Source organism: Asterias rubens, chromosome 2 (genome assembly GCF_902459465.1).
Source record: "Asterias rubens chromosome 2, eAstRub1.3, whole genome shotgun sequence".
Classification (NCBI taxonomy): domain Eukaryota; kingdom Metazoa; phylum Echinodermata; class Asteroidea; order Forcipulatida; family Asteriidae; genus Asterias; species Asterias rubens.
In genome coordinates, this window is record NC_047063.1 from 10,973,887 (window position 1) to 10,993,464 (window position 19,578).

Consider the following 19,578-nt stretch of genomic DNA (forward strand, 5'->3'; position numbering starts at 1 on the left):
AGCCACAAAGCAAAGACGTGTCCTTGCTCTGAAGACCGGTGAGGTTTGAAATGCAACGGCGGTTACAAACAGTATGAAATAAGTCGTTTTTTTCTCACAACAACACAACGCCCGAAACTCATAATCGAAGCTTTATAACCGTTACATAACCAGCTCATTTCATATTAACGGGACTCCTTTGACTGAGCGAGCCTTCTTTGAACATTGTACAATGTGATGAAGAAAACGATATTAATAAGAATACAAAATAAAACTTTAGAATTGAATTTTTGTCTATGGATATCAGAAGAGCTCGATGATAAACCACAGAGCAAGCCCAAATAAAGTAACTTTCTAACAACGATCAAAAATGGGAGGCAGAGCTTTTCAATCGATTAAAATAAGGAAATCCTTTAAAAAAAACATCAGGAATTTTTGTTAAGAATGGCAATTCTGATGTGCAGAAAAACAAAGTTGCGAACGGAAGAGGAAAAAGGGGTCCCGATGTCACGACTGGGTCACTGCCCTGCTCTGTGCGGCCCATAGCCAGGGTTTAACTCCGGGAGAGTCGGCACACACAGACCAAAAACTTGTGTCAACAAACAAGATTAAACCACGCTTTCTATTTTGAAGAAGAATCAACCCAATCTTTGAGATGTACTCGGCCGGCAGTTCTTTTCGAGAAATTCTAACTCTCTCGAAAAGACCGCTTTTTCAAAGTTTGACAAGTTGTTTATTTTTGAAGCCTCCTTTTTGCCGGGACCCAGGGTGCATAATTAGAGTCGGGGGCGACCGGTAATCATCACATCAAAAGGACCGCTAACTTTGGCAGTATTGACCAATCAGCATCAAAGAAGTTTTTGTGGGTGACAGAGCGTGTGATGCGATATCGTGTTTTTTCCCCACGGCTGATTCATGTTCGATATGTCTTAAAGTGCCTTCTTGCAATAATCAGATGCAGAGGGGAAAAATGGGCCATTTTGAAAACATCAAAACATTGACATAAAACTGATCTTATTATTTATTTTACAGCATTTGGTCACTTTGATACAATTTGACAAAGTTCATGAGTAATCGTAGACGTGCTCGTATCGCTTCTAGTGTTCATACAACAGCCGTAGAATCACGACCATTGGAACTGTACCGTTGAACAAAAGAAAGCACCGCCCCATTCATATCCAACGTGCACATGCAGTGTGTGTACATCATGTTGGGAGAAGAATCATCGTCCATCATAACACATGTGTGGTAATGCTATGCCAGGAGAATATTATGCTACTCGATTAACGCACGCTAGGATAGTTTCTTTACGCTTTCTTTACTACTCATCTTTTTACTGTAGCAACGGATACTAATTTAAAGTCATGGGTTTCGATCTGGACCGTTTTACGAAGGCGGTGGACGAGGATTTCAAATGTAGTATTTGCCTGGCCGTTCTGGAGAATCCACTTGCTACCCCGTGCGGCCACGTCTTCTGCGGAAATTGCGTCCTGCCCTGGGTTGTTCAACACGGTAGCTGCCCGCTCAAGTGCGATAAGTTCTCCACCAAGGAGTTGAACAACGTTCTACCACTGAGGAACCTCATCCTGAAGTTGGAGATACGCTGTGACAATCATATCCGAGGCTGCCAAGAAGTTGTCCAAATCCAAATGCTCTCCCCACACTTGGAAGATTGTGACTTCGCACCGGTAACTTGTACCAATAAAGGTTGCGAAGTTGTTGTAAACATCAAGGACCAGGTTCAGCACGAGACGAAACAGTGCGAGTACCGGGCGGTTGGAAGCTGTGAGCAGGGTTGCAGCCTGGTCCTACAGCACAACGCCGTGGCGGACCATAGCTGCTTGAAAGCTCTTCAGGCACACACCTCAAACCTGCAGACGAAAATATCAAACCAGGATCACAGTCTTAAGAAAACCACCATGAGGTTTGGGAAGCGTGAGAAATCTCTTCTTGCGCAGATTGCATGTTTGCAAAATGAGAATCACATGCAAGCGCTACGTTTTCAGAAAAAGCTGAACGAGTGCAAAGCAGAATTGGAATATATGTCGGCCCTCGCCGTTTATGATAGGGTAAAGTATATATTCTGTTTTTTTGTTAAATTATAATTTTAAGTATTGTATTTGTGATATTGCTCCGGCTTTGTTATTCAACAAGTTTAGTGTAGTGATACAACACAAACAACTTTTTATGTGACATAAAATAATATCAAGTCACTTTGTTATCTTTATACTTCAAAGATGCTATATCAGATTTTTGGCCGATTTGACCCAACAATTTTGATTTAAAATTCAATAGGTATTTTGATGGGGGTCGAGAAAGTTACAAGCTTTCATTTGAGCCATTGCTCGAAAAAGTCTGTCAATTATTAAAGCAGTGAAATAAAGTGCTCAAAATTAATAAGAAACGTTTTAAATTTTTGTCATGGTTCCTGACCATTAAAAGTAAAAAGTTAAACTTTTTTTCAGTAGAGCGGGTGACACTCTTCGAAATACCATTCATTAAAAAAAAATCTATTTTTTAATGTTTGGGACCAAAAATCTGACATAGCATCTTTAAATTTTTGATGATTTATGATTCATAGTTCATAATTTCAAATAGTGTGTTAATGAATGGTCTGTGAAAAACCCTCATTAAAACCTGGCTGACTGCTGTGATTATGAAATATAACCTCTGAAATGGTTCTCAAGTAATTTACTTTTGTAATAACATCAAAGGCAAACATAGTTTCAAAGACCTCCATGATTTTGTAATGATTGCGCAGGTTGGTATTAATTATTAATATTAAAACCATGAAGTGCTCTGTCAAGTGTCTAGTATCAAATTATGTTTACAATCTTGATTAACTTAACATTAATATCCTGTGTATATCAAGCACTTGCTTTGCTTGGGAATAGACCAACAAGATATTAATGACTGGTGTATGAAGCAATTAAAAAACACAGCCACTTTAGTTTGTGGACTGAAGTGGTCAGCTGGTAAGGTAGTAGTATGGTTGATAACTCTTTTCTTGAGTACAGCCATCGATTTCACAAAGAGTTAGGACTCGTCTTATCTCGAATTAGGACGAGTAACTCTTCCCAACTTAGGATTAATCTTAAGGTCTGCATGCTACAGTGCAGGGTTGGGACTCGTCCTAAGTCCTAAGATTAGTCTTAAGTTAGGAAGAGTTTTGTGAAATCGACGGCAGTGCTATTTCATTCAACATGATTGGTTATGTGTGTGCATGCACAGTTTAGGTCATGAAATCAATAATAAAATTGCCTTGTTGTGAAGAAAATCTTTTCAAAACACCAATATAAAAAGGGGAAAATAAATCTACCACTCTCCTACCAGAGTTCCATGATGGAAGTCCCTCCTACTCTTATTGAAAATATTCAACGAAATAAGTAAGATGCTACAACAAAAACTATAAAATATATGAAAATTATATGAAACATAGTAAATAAGATGTCAAGAGAGAATTAAGCTTTTGTAAAAATTTGATAGGCAGAAACCATAGAAACGGGTTGGACTGTCACAACTTACAAAATACAAGTGGTGGAAGGCTAGAGATGTGCATTGTTTACTCTAGCGACTCATTGGTGTGTTCTATCGAATAGCTAACTTAATTCAGTGAAGCTTTTTCCTCAATCATAGCACTCAAAGTGATTGTTGTTTTTGTTTCTAAATTGGTGAAAATAAACACTTCCAGTGTTGAAATGTTAAGTAGGTGCCTACTGTCTTACCCAACAAAGTCTGCTGATTCAAAATAAATCAATGTTGTTGAAGAAAAAAAAGGGCTAGCCTTGCATTCCAGGTTCCATTGAAAATGTCTGCTTCTTTATCAAAATGTGGTTGTTTGAAAAGACAGTCTGGTGGCTGGCCACAATCCCCATGAATCAGTTCTCGATCACCCCCTCGAGGATGAAATGTTCACCATGGGGTGTCTGGTAGTCCACAACAACTTCCCCCAATTTGGGGTCTGGAAGGTTTTGGGAACCCTACTATAGTATACACTGGTTGGTGGGTATAGACACCCTTGGTTGTTTGTGTCCCCAAAACAGTACATCCATGTGAGGTCCCAAGGACTTCCGCTGTTTTTAGCTTGACCAAACCCAAAAAAGAGAATCTCGACAACAGAAGAGCAAGGGACGAAACAATTTGGTTTGTCTAGCCTCTCTGACACCAATTGCTATAGTTGAGTGTGGGCTCTGAACTCCTACACCCCCCTCTCTCCATCCCAACCAACAGTTAAACCGCCTCAATCTTTCCACATTGATCTTGTTTATAATGCACAAAAGATACAAACAGAGCAGGACAGGGCAAACACCTTGTGAAGAAAGCCTGTCTGATTGGACAGGAATGTTTTTTTGTCAGGTAAGGTTCTTTTGTGGGACCGCTTCATTGTGGTCTAGCAAACAAGCTTTGTTTACAGTGTCAATCCTGCGATAATATGAAGGCAAACGTTTTAAGATGTACCCCTTTTTTTGGATGGCTCCATTTATTATTTGATCCTATAGGGGTAGACCACAGTCGAGAAGACAAAAAACTTGTTTGAAATAATAAGCCAACTATTGAAGAGAGCAAATATTTTTGATTGGTCAGCACTGATAAGGTCGGTTTGGAAGGGGTCTGGGTCAGTGGTCCTTGCTCAATGGTCAGAACCATGGTCAGACAATGTTGTAATTAGTCAAGTGTGGATTGTGGAAAGATGAAACCCACATAGAAACCAAATATACTGAATATGAGTGTTTGGTTTGCAACAACACTAATCCTTAAAAACATGTTCACTGCAAAAATATTGCTCTAAAACAAAATACAATAATCAAAATACATTATTTTGTTGCAGCGCTTTTCATGATTAACACATAATATTCAAATTAGGCCTTTAAAATAATTTCAACCATTGAGGTTTTGCTTCCCACCCCCCCCCTATAACAAACGAGAAAGCCTGACTGTTTCTTCATCATCTCTTAACACAAATCAACTGAGCAGTGTCACAGTGCTGCTCGTATTTCTGGATTCCATTAGTGGCTTTATAATAGCGCTCAAATCTGTCACTCAGTGGCGCTCAATGGCGCTCCAGCATTCAGTATTTTTTCCCTGTAAGGTATGCAGAGCTATACTCTCTAAATGCAAAAAAAGTGAAAAAGCACTCTTTGAAGAGCCATATGAGGGACAACTCTTTTTCGAGTGGTACTCCACTCTTTTAGATTGAAGTTTGCATCTTTTTGAGTGATTTTTCACTCTGTCCTGGAGTGAAACCCCTCTAAAAGTGTGAAATAACCACCACTCTTTTTAAAGAGCTATATGAGGGACAACTCGAAATGTAAAGAGTGGTGTTTTTTTAGTCTTTTACATTTAGAGAGTACATTTTGAAGACTAACTGGTCTATTTCTTTACATAGCACAGTGTAATGGTTTACTACCAAATATAGAATTACACAAAGTTGTTAAAGATAATATGTCAGATTTTTGGCCCCAAACATTATAAAATAGATTTTTTTTAGTGAATGGTATTTCAAAGAGTATCCACCGCTCTAACGAAAAAAAGTTTAACTGGTCAGGAACCATGACAAAAATTTAAAACGTTTCTTATAAAACACAGTAGAATTGGTCACGTGATATATTGTCGGGATCCCAACAAAAACTAATTTTGAGCACTTTATTTCACTGCTACTAATAATTGGCGGACTTTTTTGAGCAATGGCTCAAATGAAAGCTTGTCACTTTCTCGACCCCAATCAAAATACCTATTGAATTTTAAATCAAACTTTTTGGGTCAAATCGACCAAAAATCTGACATAGCATCTTTAAACTTTCTTTTTTATTTTGTTCTTAAATTGTCATCACTGCTGGTCCACAAAGGTCATTCAATTTAATAATTAAAAAAAGGCAAAAGCCTTAAAGATGTTTTTATTCTTGCGCACTTCACCCCAGACCAGTATTTCAAACTAACTTATTTTAGTACATGCACAGTCATGCCATGAAGTGGCAAGAAGTCGTTCTTTATTCCTTGGCTTTGATGATGTGTGTACAAGCAGTCAAACACATTGCCAGGTCTTTAAATGCCGTAGTACTGAGACTAACAGTTGCCCCGGCACGGCAATTAATTTTGCTTTAAATATTTCGCACACGTATCAAAAGATCCCTGCTGGGCCGGCAAATTTGTTGTCGGTCAGCCGGCAGAACGCCTGGTGTGGGAATCGAAGCCTTTAATATAAAACCAGCGAGCATGGTGGTGGTGATGGTAGGGTTGGAAAACAAAACCTTTCACTAAAACCAGGAATGTTTGAGTAATGCCACATACTGCATGGAGTCATCTAAAAAAAAAATCACGATTTTGAAATATTGGCACGTTTCTTTTTAAAAGTTAAGGTTGACATATTTGGGGGTTGGGGGTGAATGAATGTTCAAATAGTTGGGGGTAAACCACCCACAATAAAAACCTTATGAAGTGGGCTGGGAAGCAGTCTTTGATTATAGATTGAAGACAAATGGTATTCTCAACACTGTGGTGACTGGTATTTTAGGCCATAAAAAAAAGCTTATTTTGCACACAATAGAGTAGCATATAATTGGCGGTTGAATTATAATTATATTTTGTCGTTAAGTTTTCTGACAAATTTGGTTTTGAAGTAAAACAAAAAAATCAATATTTTCATAGAGTGTGAATATTTTATACTTTGAATATAATAACAGCACTATGTATAAAGATGGTTCTAAAGCAACGTCTCCCTTTTCCCTTTCCTCTCTACAGCCATGCGAGGAACTGTCACTCACCTTACAACTCTGTCGTGAAAATAACAGCCTTGGATTGAATATCATTGGTGGCAATCGGGTAGGTAGTAGTGTGTTAGTGATTGATGGTATTAAAGTCCGTGGCAGTGCGAGTGCCTAAAGTCACACAAGAGTCTGCTTGTAAATGCTGGCCACTTTGTATCATATATGATAATGCTTGTAACATTGCTATACGTGGAATTTGGGAAGAATTCTTAATTTTGACTTTTGCATTTTTCATCGTTCTGTTCTAAATGTTTAAATTCAGAGGCAATGAAGGTGATTGTCTCCATGCCCCCTGGTCATTGCATTATTGCCCTTAAAATGCGCGGGACAGTAGAATTGTAGTACAATTTCCTGATAGGGTGCTCTTTACTAAAGAGAAAATGCCCTGGTGCCCTTCCCCTTTCAAAAACGTAACATAGGCCTGTAAGGACATAGAAGATTGCCTCCATGCCCCTGGTCATTGCTTTATTGCCCTTGAAATGCTACAGTAGAATTGTACAATTTCTTTATAAAGTGCCCTATCAAGGAGAACATGCCTTGGTGCCTTGCCCTTTCAAAAATGAAACATCCTATATGAGCCTGTGAGGACCTAGGTAAAAGTAGGGTGTCCAATTTTCAAAATCATTGAAAGAAAATGGCTTCCAATTTGTTAGGATCAAAAACGTTCACATGGAAGTTGAAAGGCTAAGGTGAGTGCCCAAATTAAAAAAGTGCAGCCTGAAAGCAACCAGTCACCCACCCCCTTGTCTTAAAACAGTGACGCCATGAGAAGGTGGGGAAAATCTCATTAATTATTGTTTGTATCTCTTGTTCAATACTGTAGAGTGTAAAATTTCTAGCCTCAACTTGAAATTATGACTCCATTATAGCTAGGTGGTCCAGTTCTTAATTCTTTAGCAAGGTACTGTTGTAGTCTTTGCCCGAAATAAACCAGCACAAAGGGGGGGATTGCAACCCTACAATGCAGGCCACAGTGCACAGCATCCCCATGTTGTCCTTTTCTCTGTTTCTGGACTGATCCCCCAACACATTCAAACATTAGGCAGGATTAGTGTGTACATTGTGCACAGTGTACATGCCCTTGAGAACCTTGTAGTAAAGTAAACACACCATAAATTAATACTTGTTGTGGGTAACCCTCTATGCTATTACCAGACCATGGTGTGACCTGTACTGTACATTGTGGCCAAATGGTCATTCTTTGTATACTCTTCTTCGCAGACAAAGAAGCATAGGAACACCATCTCAGGAATTTGATTTCTGTCTGTAGATTTAGAATTCAAGACTTTGCCAGAGTTTATACCAAACAGAGATTGTGTTTTGGAATAGCGACAGCAATAATAACATTTGCCTCAGTTCATTGCATCCCAATTCTTAAAAAAGAATACTCATTAATAGACCAAGTTCTTCAGAATTATTGTGAATGTGATTTCAATCATCCAATACAAATTTACCTTCATTAGTAGGAGCTTCTGAAATTTTGAAACTTTGTGTCCAATTTGCTCACTAAGAATAAATTTAGATGTAAAATGACAGATAAAACAGGGTGTCCAAGTTGAAAACAGAATGTCCAAAAGACACCGTCACCCAGACACCTTTCTGGCTAACACTATGGTTGTACCTCCATATGCGCTATATAAGAACTGCTTATTATTATTACGACACAGTAATGTTCCACAATGTACAGTAGTTAGGCCTACAGCAGAGTTTCTCTGGACAAAGCCTCCTTCTCCCAAAAGTGTACTGTACCCTTCCCCTACTTAAAAAAACCCTTGTAAACACGGGTCGTTCATTCCTCAAGTAACAATACCATGGTACCCTACAAGATGTGTAGATGTTTTGCTGTTTAGGTGTTGATGGGCATTAGCGAGGGATTCCAACCTCTTGAATTTTGAACAGATCCTGGAAGGAAAAGATCACTTATCCCTCCCTTTAGAGATTGACCAAGTTGTCACAATGTAGTATGATTAACTCTATTTAAGACAACTTCTTTTTAATCCTGCCCCTCAAAAGTCCCTAATTCCCAACACCCCACCCCCCACTAGAGGACCCTGATCCATGCCCCGAAGGTGTAGCTGAATTCAAGATGGCAGCCATTGTTGTATGTAACACACTGAGAACCCACTAGAGTACACAGCGTAACAATACCTTCTTTTGGCTTTGGAACTTGCTCTTTTGTCTTTTCCTGCCCTCTAAAAACAGCTGGTTCAATATTCTGTTAAAAAAATCTCGGCCAAGAATCCTTGAGACGCTTTTTTTGTGTGTTGAGTTTTTTTTCTTTTTAGTCGGTGACTTAACTCTCTTGACTCGTGTTTACGCTGGTTTTGTTTAGACAGCAGTTGTTAATCTCTTTTCTCATGGATTAGAGACGCCTATGTACATATTGTGCTTGATGTGTCACCACTGGCCAAAACATTTAATTTATTAAACTCATGGGAGGTTTCTGACTAACATTGATGTACACCAATGTATGTGTTCATCAACAATTATTTTGCAAAATCATTGAGGTAGAATTTTAAAACAGTCAGTCAAGTATCTTGTATTAGTTTTGACGTACCACGTAGCGTAGTGTTGGAAAAATTCCCTGTTGTAGACAATGTATTTATGATCAATACTATTCAATAATTATTTATATAATAGTTTGGTTTATGCTCCAAGAGGAAATCATTAAATATAATTTTAACAGGGGAAAGGGTGTTTTTTAAAACTGTTTTCTCTGAACTCAAGAAAGACAACAACAAAAGTTGAAAACAACATTGAGTTTAATGTCCCAGTGGGGGACGAAGAGGATCAAACTTCTCAAACTTTTCCTGATTTGTTGAGAGTTTGAATGATAATGAACAACCAATTCTCAGCATTAAAGCAAACAATATCTACAAACATCTAAACATCTAAACAGCTTATCAATTAAGAAATCTTGTTTTTGCCAAGAATGAATACCATTTTGGTTTGAATTCCACCCAGGAGGTTGCTGTGTTTTTCCTGCAGACTTATAAAGCTCATAATATCGCATAAATACAAAAGAGTATAAATGCTTTGTTGCCTTTGATTTTTAATAGCAGGCCCGATACTTCACAGAGGCATTGAGGGCGGTTGTCTCATAGGGTGCCCTGTATCAAGGAGAAAATGCCTGGTTGCCCTACACAAGCCTGTAACAGGTATCCTGCCTTTGAACCAAATTCCAAAATAAAAAAAATAAAATCACCCTCAAGTAAAGTTTATTTTGCCCACACTAACTCTAACCCAGCAGAGTGTGGTGTTTGTTTGGGACAGGGGAGGGGTGCTGTCGGTGAGAAACTTGAAAAGGAAATGAAATCTTGACATAAAGTAACTAAAGATGTTGACAAAACTGACCTAAATAAACCCTCTAAGATGCGACATTATTTCAGCTCATTTAGGTCCACCCTTTGCATTAGGGCTACACTTTCAATGATGGTGAGTTCATTGACTGTGGATGCTGATAAACCCCTGTACATCATTGACACACACACACAGCCATTCCCCCCCCCCTTTATCCCCCTCCCACACTTTGTCTTCAACACACAAACAGGAAAGGTGTAAACAACTCTGGAAGCCCCACCAAAGTGGAGGAAGTCTGTTGTCATCTTCTACTATGCTTAAGACTGAATAAGACTTATTTCAATTAGCCTAAGAAAGACTACAATTTATTTCAATTAGGATCTTTGTATTCGTGTGCAGAATGGTACGTTTTAAAGTGAGAGGCCTTCAGTAAATAAAAGGAGGGTTTACAGTTTGAAAACTACATTCCTTTAAGATGTTGTAAAGTTTTAAGGGTAGTTTCAGGTTAGGGCCTACTGCCTATAATAAGTTGGGCAATAATTACCCCAGATATCCAAATTCTGGTGGTATAATGATATCAGTGACTTAATACAGAATTGGAATTTCTTGTGAAAGTAGCAACTATTAACATTATCGGGACACAACAAATCTTTTGGAAATTCCTGATGTCAGTGAACAATGTAAATCATTGTGAGATTGGTATTCCTATAGGCCTACAATATTTTTCACATTCTAATATAGTCTGGTAATTTGGCCTAAGGGTCATGATAGGAATGTGAATAAACCAATACAATGTCATTGTTATCATTTTGAAGGAATCCAATGTTATTTCTGTTATGTCAAGCTGCACTCTGCAGGCAAGATATATTTTTCAAATAATTGTCTGAACTATTTTTTTTTTTTATAGTTTAAAAAAACCCTGTTCTAAAATGAAATCAAAGCTCATTTAAGACAAGGGGTTTTCTGTATCAGTGTTCTCTATTACTGACAACAGTTTATTGTCATCTGGAGGAAAATATACTATTTTGAAATTTGTAGTACTGTTATGTGTGGTTTAAAAAACACCTGCAATTTGTAGTAAATCTGTTTTTTTTTTACTGTTGAAACAATATGAAGATTATCACATATGCCCATGTTGTCTCAAGTGCCTTTGATAGTTTACAAATGTACTAAATAAGGACTCCTCCTTTAAGATTTTGAAAGATTTGACAAATGAATGTGGAAGACTAGTGACCTTATGCCAAGTGAGGCGACACAGATCCAGTTATTGTGACTCTCTGGGTTAATTCAAGGTAAATCACAACACCCAGGATATTGACTGGGGTCAACAATCTAGGTGATTCATTGGCTATCTATGTGTACATTTACTACACAAACTCCTCTGCCACAAGCTTGTAACAGGTAAATTACATTAAAGGGTCTTGGTATGTTTTGTAGGACACAAAACACAATGTCCACAGATGAACATTAAACTAGCACAGTTTAAAAATAATGATGGTAGAAAGCGTCCCTTAAAATATTACTTGCTGAGCTGCTGTAGTTTCAGGGAAATGAGTATTTAAACAAGTCACAAAAATAAATCTTCAAAAGATATATTGCAACTATTGGATACGAAATAATGTGGTCTGCTTGCACTCATGAAGCAGTCAATGGTTTGAGATACGTCTGTGTGCACTCTTGGCTTTTGCTGTGTGATTTGACACTAATAAAATGGCGCAGAGATTCTTGTAGTGACGAGCTGCCTGACAAAGCTGCAAGGGCCTTTTGCTATCCGGTGCATCCATGGGTATTTGTTCCTTATGCATTACTCTAAACGATCATCATTCGGTTATTCAGTAACGTTTGTTTCAATGCTGTTACATCAGGCCTGATACTTCAAAGAGGCAACCAAGGCGACTGCCCTAGTCATTGCCTTGGTGCCCTTGAAGTGCTCCAGTAAAAATGTACAATGTCCTTAACCATTGAGAAAATGCCTTGGTGCCTTTGCCCTTTTCAAAAATGAAATACAGGCCTGGATCATATGATGCACAATAAAAAAAAAAATGCAATGCACACATTAAGTGACCCAATGTACACTAACTTGATCAAGATTGATCCACTTTTTGTATTGTAAGTGCAAATAATTTCACATAAAAGCAAATAAATCAAACGTTTTTTTGACTCTTCGCATCTTGAGATCTGACAACCCAAATATGGACTGGATCCAGCAGACATGTTTACACAGACAATTGGGTTGTGACAATCAACAGTAGTGTTTGCCCACACTGTGTGAAATATTATGGGTTCTTGCATTGCTGCAACACATGAATGTCATAACGCTGGCTGTGGCGTTTTTAGTGTTGTTTATGCACATTTTGGAATGTTCAACGCCAGACTCGTAGATATATCATCATTTATGATCTTTGTGAACTTGACTAATCTGCAGTGAAATGATTCAGTGCTCTTATCGGTAAGCGTGCAACAATTGGAGTACATTGCCATCTGCTCAATTATTTTTGTGGAATATGACTGTTGAACATTTGTTGAATTGAAGAGAATGAATTGAAGAGAAATAAAGTAATCCACACAATAACCGTTTACAAGTCATCACAAAATAAAAACATAGGTAGTTGAAGAGAAAAAAGAAAAGGAAGTTAAAGCCATTGGACACTTCGGTAAACAGTATTGTCCAAGGCCCACACTTCGTGTATCACAACTTATATATAAAATAACAAACCTGTGAAAATTTAGGCTCAATCGGTCATCAGAGTCTGAAGAAAATAACGGGAAAACCCACCCTTGTATCCGCACGTTTCCTCGTGTCATGACATGTGTTCAAAACAAATTCGTAATTCTCGCTATCGAGAATTGATATTGTTTTAATGTTTTCTCAAAAAGTAAAGCATTTCATGGAATAATATTTCAAGAGAAGTCTTTCACCATTACCTTCTGTAAACCCTGTAAATTTACCCTTGTAAATCTGTGAACTTTTTTCTTTTTTTTCTGTACCAAAAGTGTATAATGGCTTTAAATGGAAGGATTACTGCGTTCGATGTTGATAAAACGCAGAGGAGTTTACTCTGCGATACAATTTTTTAGGCTGATGTGCATGAAGTTCCCATATTCTCCTGACAACATGAGAATCTTGCAGTTGCACTATTCATCTGTATGTGAGGTACTTGAAGCTGTCGGTTACATGAAACGCTTGACGTAAATAGTCCGCTCCATTATAAAGACACTCCTCTCCGCAGGCCCAGATGCGATTACCATATTGGGTGCATGACGATTGGCCCAAAACCCAGATGACTAGCATTATTATCCACATCATAGAGAGGGCAATGATGTACAGTACAATAATAAAAACCCTATGCGTGGTGTGTTATTAATTTGTTTAAATGGCTCTATTGGAAACCCACACAATGCCAGATGTCACACAAATGTCGGAACACAGCTACTATTAGGAATGCTACCAACTTGTTGTTGAAGATGTTGAGTTAATAAATGTTTTTGTGCGCTCGTGACTACTTAATTTAAAGGGAGGGTGTAGCCTTGGTTTTTTTGAAGCGTTCTATGTCCACGCAGGAAGAGTACTCTATTAAGTGGAATACACAATTTGAGAAAAGTTTTATGCAGAACTCAAATATTTTAAGATTTGTTCCTATGAAACACTTCCTGAATATCGCTCCACTAACTCTCAATCCAAGTTTTGATTTAGTTAAATCAAAATATACCTTTGTGCACATGTGTCAGGGATGAGATTGTTCAGACTTTTGGCTGAATTCAGACTTTTTATGTCGTCCTGGTGAAGAAAATCAGACAATAATTTTTTCCACAAATAAAGAAATCCTGCTCATTGGTCTACTTCTCAAGAGCTTTGGATACTGTTTCCAAAAGCTTCTTTGAATCTATAACCCCAGGGGTTACCAAAGGGTAGAAATGGCATCTTTGAATTTGTATCCAAGTTTCAGACTTTTTCGTAATCATTACTAATGACTCTCACCCCTGCCTGTGATTAAATCTTTTTACCACTGTTTTCCACCAAACCTTGTGCACAGAATATCAAAGAAGTTTTAATTGAAAGCTAAAGATATGTAATAAAAACTCTTCCCAAAACAATTTTTCACTTCTCATCTCTAGCTCCAAGCCTCTTATTCACCCTTTTCTTGGGGTTGAGGATAAAGAAGGTAAAATATAATCACCAATACATTAATTTAAATTTGTTGTTTCAGGTTGAGGGATTGTCTGAGGGCATTATAGTATCAAGGATCATCGAGGACGGACCAGCAGACAAGTCTCAGCTGAGGTTACACGACCGCGTCATTAAGGTAAGAAATAAGACGCTGACAAACTCTGCTCATTCAGTGCTTTACAATTTTCATTCATTTTCGTTACCTTTCGTCTTAACTGTCTTGAGTTGTAGGTTGTTCAGTTTTGCAACTAAGTGTTTTTCTAATTGGCAGGTTTATGTATAGTGAAAGGAACAATCTAAAACAAAATATGGACAAAATGATAACGACCTGAAAAAGGTTACCAGCCGATCTACCGTGTTAGGTGTAAATTTTTTGACTGATATCCTGCTCATTTCTGCTAAGCAGGAAATTGTTGAGTGATTTTACTTTTCTGCTTAAGCAGCTCTATGAAATTAGGCCATGGTCTTATTGGGGGGGGGGGAGGGGGAGGAATGTACCCTTATAAATCCTTGTTCGAAAATATCCCTTTCTGAGCAGAGTCACCCAATGTGTAAAAACAAACAAAGGGCTCGAATTATGCATGCATCTGTATCACAGCCCAAACAAAAGAGGGTAAGTTTACGCTATCAAGTTCATATCACTCACTCTGCATTTAGCGCTGATTAAAAGCTCCCTATTCATACAGCAGTGTAGAGCAATAAATGACCCAATATAACTAGACTGCGGCCTCACTGGGCCCTGGCCCTTAATGCAAGATCATGTTGAGGGGGAAACCCAGGAAAGTGCAGGGGTGGTGACATACGAGTCCTCACAGTGAGCCATGCGCTAATTGAAGGTTTGCTTGACAGAGGCCCATGGCTTAAAGGCACTGGACACTATTGGTAGTAACTCAAAATTTAATTATTAGCATAAAAACTTGTTTGGTAATGAGCAATGGAGAGCTGTTGATAGTATAGTATAAAACATTGTGAGAAACGGCTCCCTCTAAAGTAACAGTTTTCGAGAAAGAGGTAATTTCTCACTCAAATATTAAAACACTTCAGGCCTGAAGCCATTTATAGGCATCTGAGAGCACACAAAATTCTCGCAACTTCGTGGACCAACTGAGTCCAACTGTTCACAGGTTTGTTATTTTATGCATAAAAAAAATGTTGGGATACACCAAGTGAGAAGACTGGTTTTTGATGATTTTAACCAAAGGGTGTCCAGTGCCTTTAACGCCAACAGGAAGTTGTTTGCAAACGGGGCCATTTGGGCCAATTGACTTGAATTTGGATCTGTCACGATGGACTGGCCCCAATAAAATTAATGGGAATATATGTCGATTGACGGTTCAAAAGAGTCAAGGCAGAATTATTTAGTAGTATTTGTACTGGTCTTTTTTCATAAATTGCTATGGGTTCAGGTCTGTATGCTTCAGTTTTGAAAGGGCAAGGGCACCCAAGTCATTTTCTCCTTGGTAATAAAGGGCACCCCATTTATGAGGAAATTGGTAATTTCTACTGGAGCATTTCAAGGGCATTGAGGCAATGACCAGGGGGCATAGAGGCAATGGACCGATCCGGTCTGTCAATCAAACTGTGCGCGTTCACCCATTTTGACCAATCACAGCAATGATTGTGGTCGGACAAACTCGGTCATGCGTGCGCGTATATTTGGCACGGGTGGCAGAATCGTGCGGAATGTCATTGGGAGTGCTTGTGCACGTGTCTTGCCCACGTGCGCGGTGGGCGGAGCTTAGTGGAAAGCCGGAACGGTCCACTGCCTTTGTTGCCTTCTTGAAGTATCAGGCCTGGATTTTTTATGGAATAAGTGTGAGATACTTCCATGCTCGTTTGTAACATTATTCTGTACAAACAAGTATTTACATGTAGGCAAAAATGTACTTTCTTACACTCTCTTACAAAGCAGCTTTTTGTCTTTATCATTGAAAACATTGTAAGATCTGCCCACCCGTGTTTGGATAAAAATAACAATACTAAGGTATTTTAATGTCTATAGCCCACATATCTACCAACAAGATACTCAATGTGCCTAGTATATAAATACAGAAAGATTATTGAAGTTATGAATTCTGAGACCCAATTGTGTAGCACCTCCTAAGGGTTTACAAGATGTTGTAGTGTATTATTTATTATTCAGTGCCTGTATGCTAATATGCCCTAACAATTAACACCAAGGCAGACGAGATCCCTAAAGCTGTATTCACATCACACTCGGGAAACCATCGCTTTCCCAAAGACCGCTTTCTCAAAGACTGGAATAACCTTACCCCTTGGGTCAACCTCCTGTTCCTTTGTCCACTCCTTGAAATTGTAGACTCTGCAAACCATTAATCCCTTCCATGCTTTAAAAAATGCCCAACATCATTATGAATATATGTATGCTGTGTTGGTAGTACTGTGTGCTTTGGCATTACCCTTAGGTTAAGAAGGGGGTATCCGGAGTTTTGTTTTTTTCCCTGCACTCAAATTATTTCAAGAAAATTATTTTTAAGAATTTCTCTTTTTACTATACTAAACTCACGAGATTTGGTGATGAAAATGTATTTATAATTAGTATTTTAAAAATGTATGTTATTTATATTTTGTATTGTTATTAGACTATTTTTTTTTTTTTTTGGGGGGGGGGGAGGGGAACTTTGAGTACAGTGGCAGCCCTAAATTATTGGTTCATTGAGCTGTAATTATTACCGAGACAACTGATTTGCCAAGCAACACTTGGTAGAGAGCAGTCATAAAACAGTTGCTATCACGTGGTATTCAGGTTTGGTAACCAGTTTTACTTTACATAAACAATCCTTACTTGTGCTTAGCAAATCAGAGAGTTTTGGTCCCCCCTTTTGTTAGGTGTGTGTTTACAGTGTTGATTCAGTTGAACAAAAAATTGCATGTCATTGTCATTTCATCTTCGGCCTTGAATCCATGCTGTCACAGTGCCACTTCCATTTCAGACACTTTTCTTGGAAAAGTTCTTTGACAGCGATACTGTTTCAGTCACTTCCAAAAAGTGTGAAAGAGAAGTCCAGTTTGTGTGTAATTGGATTGGTTTAGAAAGAAGGGTAAAGACCATTGCTTGTATAAACAAGCCCGGCTAGTAAGTGTAATGGAAGCTTTTTATTTAAACCATGGATAAGGAAACAAACAGTTCTTATTGGTAAATAATGGCTGTGTTTGTGAGAGAGGGAGCGAGGTTAAAAAACCAGCATTATTTATTGTCCGGGTTGTTATGCTGCGAGAATTGTGCTCCACCGAAGAAAACAACTTAAGTCACTTTCTGTTAGCTCAGTAATTTCATCCCACAGTGGGCAGGGTCGCCGTCCAGGACCCAGTATTTTTCAGAGGGGGGTTACGTAGGTGATGTACCCCTGTGGCAAAATTCCCCCTGTACAAACATTACCCAGAGGGTGTCCCGAGTATTTTTCTTTAACACACTGGGGTCTTTTTTTATGGACTGGTGTGTGTGTGTGTGGAGATCACAGAGCAGCGGGGTGAGAGAGGAGTTGGGCAGTTAAGCCTCTTGCGGCACCTTGAGAGGATTGTGAGAGCTTTCCTCGCCATGCCAGCGCTCTGTCACCTCCATGTCAAGTGCTTGTTCCCCCTGTCTTTGAAGTCAGCTGTACCTGCCGACAGCAAACTACAATTGTTTATATTGGACAGTTGGTAAATTGAGGCTGATTGGTGTCGAGATCCAGAGATCCCCCCTTCTCTCTTCTCTCTTTTCAGTCTGATACTTGTTTTGTAGTTTGTGTTTGGTTGGCGGTTGTTGATAAATGCTCTCATCACTTAACTGGTGAAAATGGTGGAACATGTTGTGCCCTTATTTTTCAAAGCTCAAACCGGGATCGTTAAATGATGCTTTATTCTGGACTGTGTGAGAATTTTGTTCAATATGTGTCTCATGTGTATACCCATCTGTCGGGTTCACCATGGGTTTACTGTTTTCAAGCAAAGTTGTGCCATCGAAGATACTTTATAATCAAATGACTTTTTAGTTGACGAAGAGCTTCAATCTGAAGTAGACAATTCTTAGATACTGGCTTTTTTTTCTGAGAATGTCTTTCATTGATTTTGGTTAGTCAAAACCCTGTGAGTAATTTGCTTCTCCACATACTACTTTGGAGCATGCCATACATGCTTAAAAACCTCTTCTGTCGTTACAGCATGTTTCCTAATCTCTTATGATTTCCTCTTGTGTTTCTGTATCTGAGTGAAATCAGTTACTATTAACACCCTTCCAGTTGAACGGAATCCCAAGAAAAAAAGGTTACTCCACAGTGTACATGTACGTCATTTCATTGGATGGGAATTAGTCATCAGTCGTTAGGGAGCCATTCAGGGTGTTCATTTTGGCATGCCCATCGCCCAAAGCGTTTGAATACCTGGCCAGGAATTGAACCTGAAGTCTTACAATGGGGCTGGAGTTGTTCTCTGAACAGGTAGCTTAGTGCAATAATTAACACACAATAGTGCTTCCTGTTTAATGGTAGTGTACAATGAGATGGCTTACAAGTCTACAGGCCAGTCATCACACCCAGGCGAAATAACGTGTACATTACGCGCCCATTCTGTTGTCGCTCTTGTTATTATTTCATTTCCCAAAACCTTTTCAAGTTTAGGGTCAAGGGAGTAATTTTATTTTGTTAATAGAAATACCCGCTGAGCTCTATTTGTAGGCTACTCATGCTATCAATAATTTGAAGGTATTTTGATTCAATGTAAAAATTTAAAAGTGGTGTTTTTTCCCCCATCAGTGTCATTCCTTATTGGTATAAGACATGCTTGATCTTCTTATTTTTCACAGATTCTCCGGAGTTTGGAATGCCCTTCCAAATAAGTCGGGGGCCCACATGTGTTTTCCCACTGATTACTGCACCCTCAATGCACTTTAACTCAGGAAGTACATTTCCACTTCAGTTTTTCTTGTACTATATTTGAAAAGTCCTCTACACCTGTGAAAATACTTCTTTAAGAAACATACCCCCATACATTAGTACATCACTGTGGGGCTGTAATATCCAGATGTTGTATGAAAACAAGCCATGATAAGTATATCATGGTGATATTTCACACGTAGGGCTTTTTTGCTCGCCGTGTTTGTTTTGCTGGCGGAACACACCAAAAGTTCTCCGCTAATCCTACTTGAATGGGGAGAGAAAATCCCTCACACTTGACCAGGCTTGAAAAGTCACTGGAAAAAAAGAAAAGAAGAAAAAAAAAGTATTTTGTGGAAGTGCAACGGTGGCTTGAACAGGGGAACTCTTATTTCGTTCTTTTTCTGGAGCTGCTCGATGAAAAATTGTAAACCCTATTTAGTTGAACATGTTAGTGCTTGAGGGGCTGATAAAATGTATCAGTTTTTCAGAG

The 19,578-nt window shown here is 38.6% G+C and overlaps 1 protein-coding gene across 1 annotated transcript; it reads left to right on the plus strand.

The window, feature by feature from the left end:
* Positions 1-1,115: 1,115 nt before the first annotated feature.
* LOC117303107 (E3 ubiquitin-protein ligase PDZRN3-B-like) lies at positions 1,116-19,048 on the plus strand. Its single transcript, XM_033787203.1, has 4 exons — positions 1,116-2,048; positions 6,718-6,798; positions 14,252-14,347; positions 19,016-19,048. Exons 1-4 carry the CDS (start codon positions 1,344-1,346, stop codon positions 19,046-19,048), a joined length of 915 nt encoding a protein of 304 aa, XP_033643094.1. The 5' UTR covers positions 1,116-1,343.
* The last annotated feature ends 530 nt before the right edge of the window (positions 19,049-19,578 follow it).

Coding starts and splice junctions, on each gene's coding strand:
- LOC117303107 (XM_033787203.1), top strand. CDS start 1,344: ATGGGTTTCGATCTGGACCGTTTTACGAAGGCGGTGGACGAGGATTTC. Junction 2,049..6,717: donor CCCTCGCCGTTTATGATAGG/GTAAAGTATATA, acceptor TCCTCTCTACAG/CCATGCGAGGAACTGTCACT. Junction 6,799..14,251: donor ATATCATTGGTGGCAATCGG/GTAGGTAGTAGT, acceptor TTGTTGTTTCAG/GTTGAGGGATTGTCTGAGGG.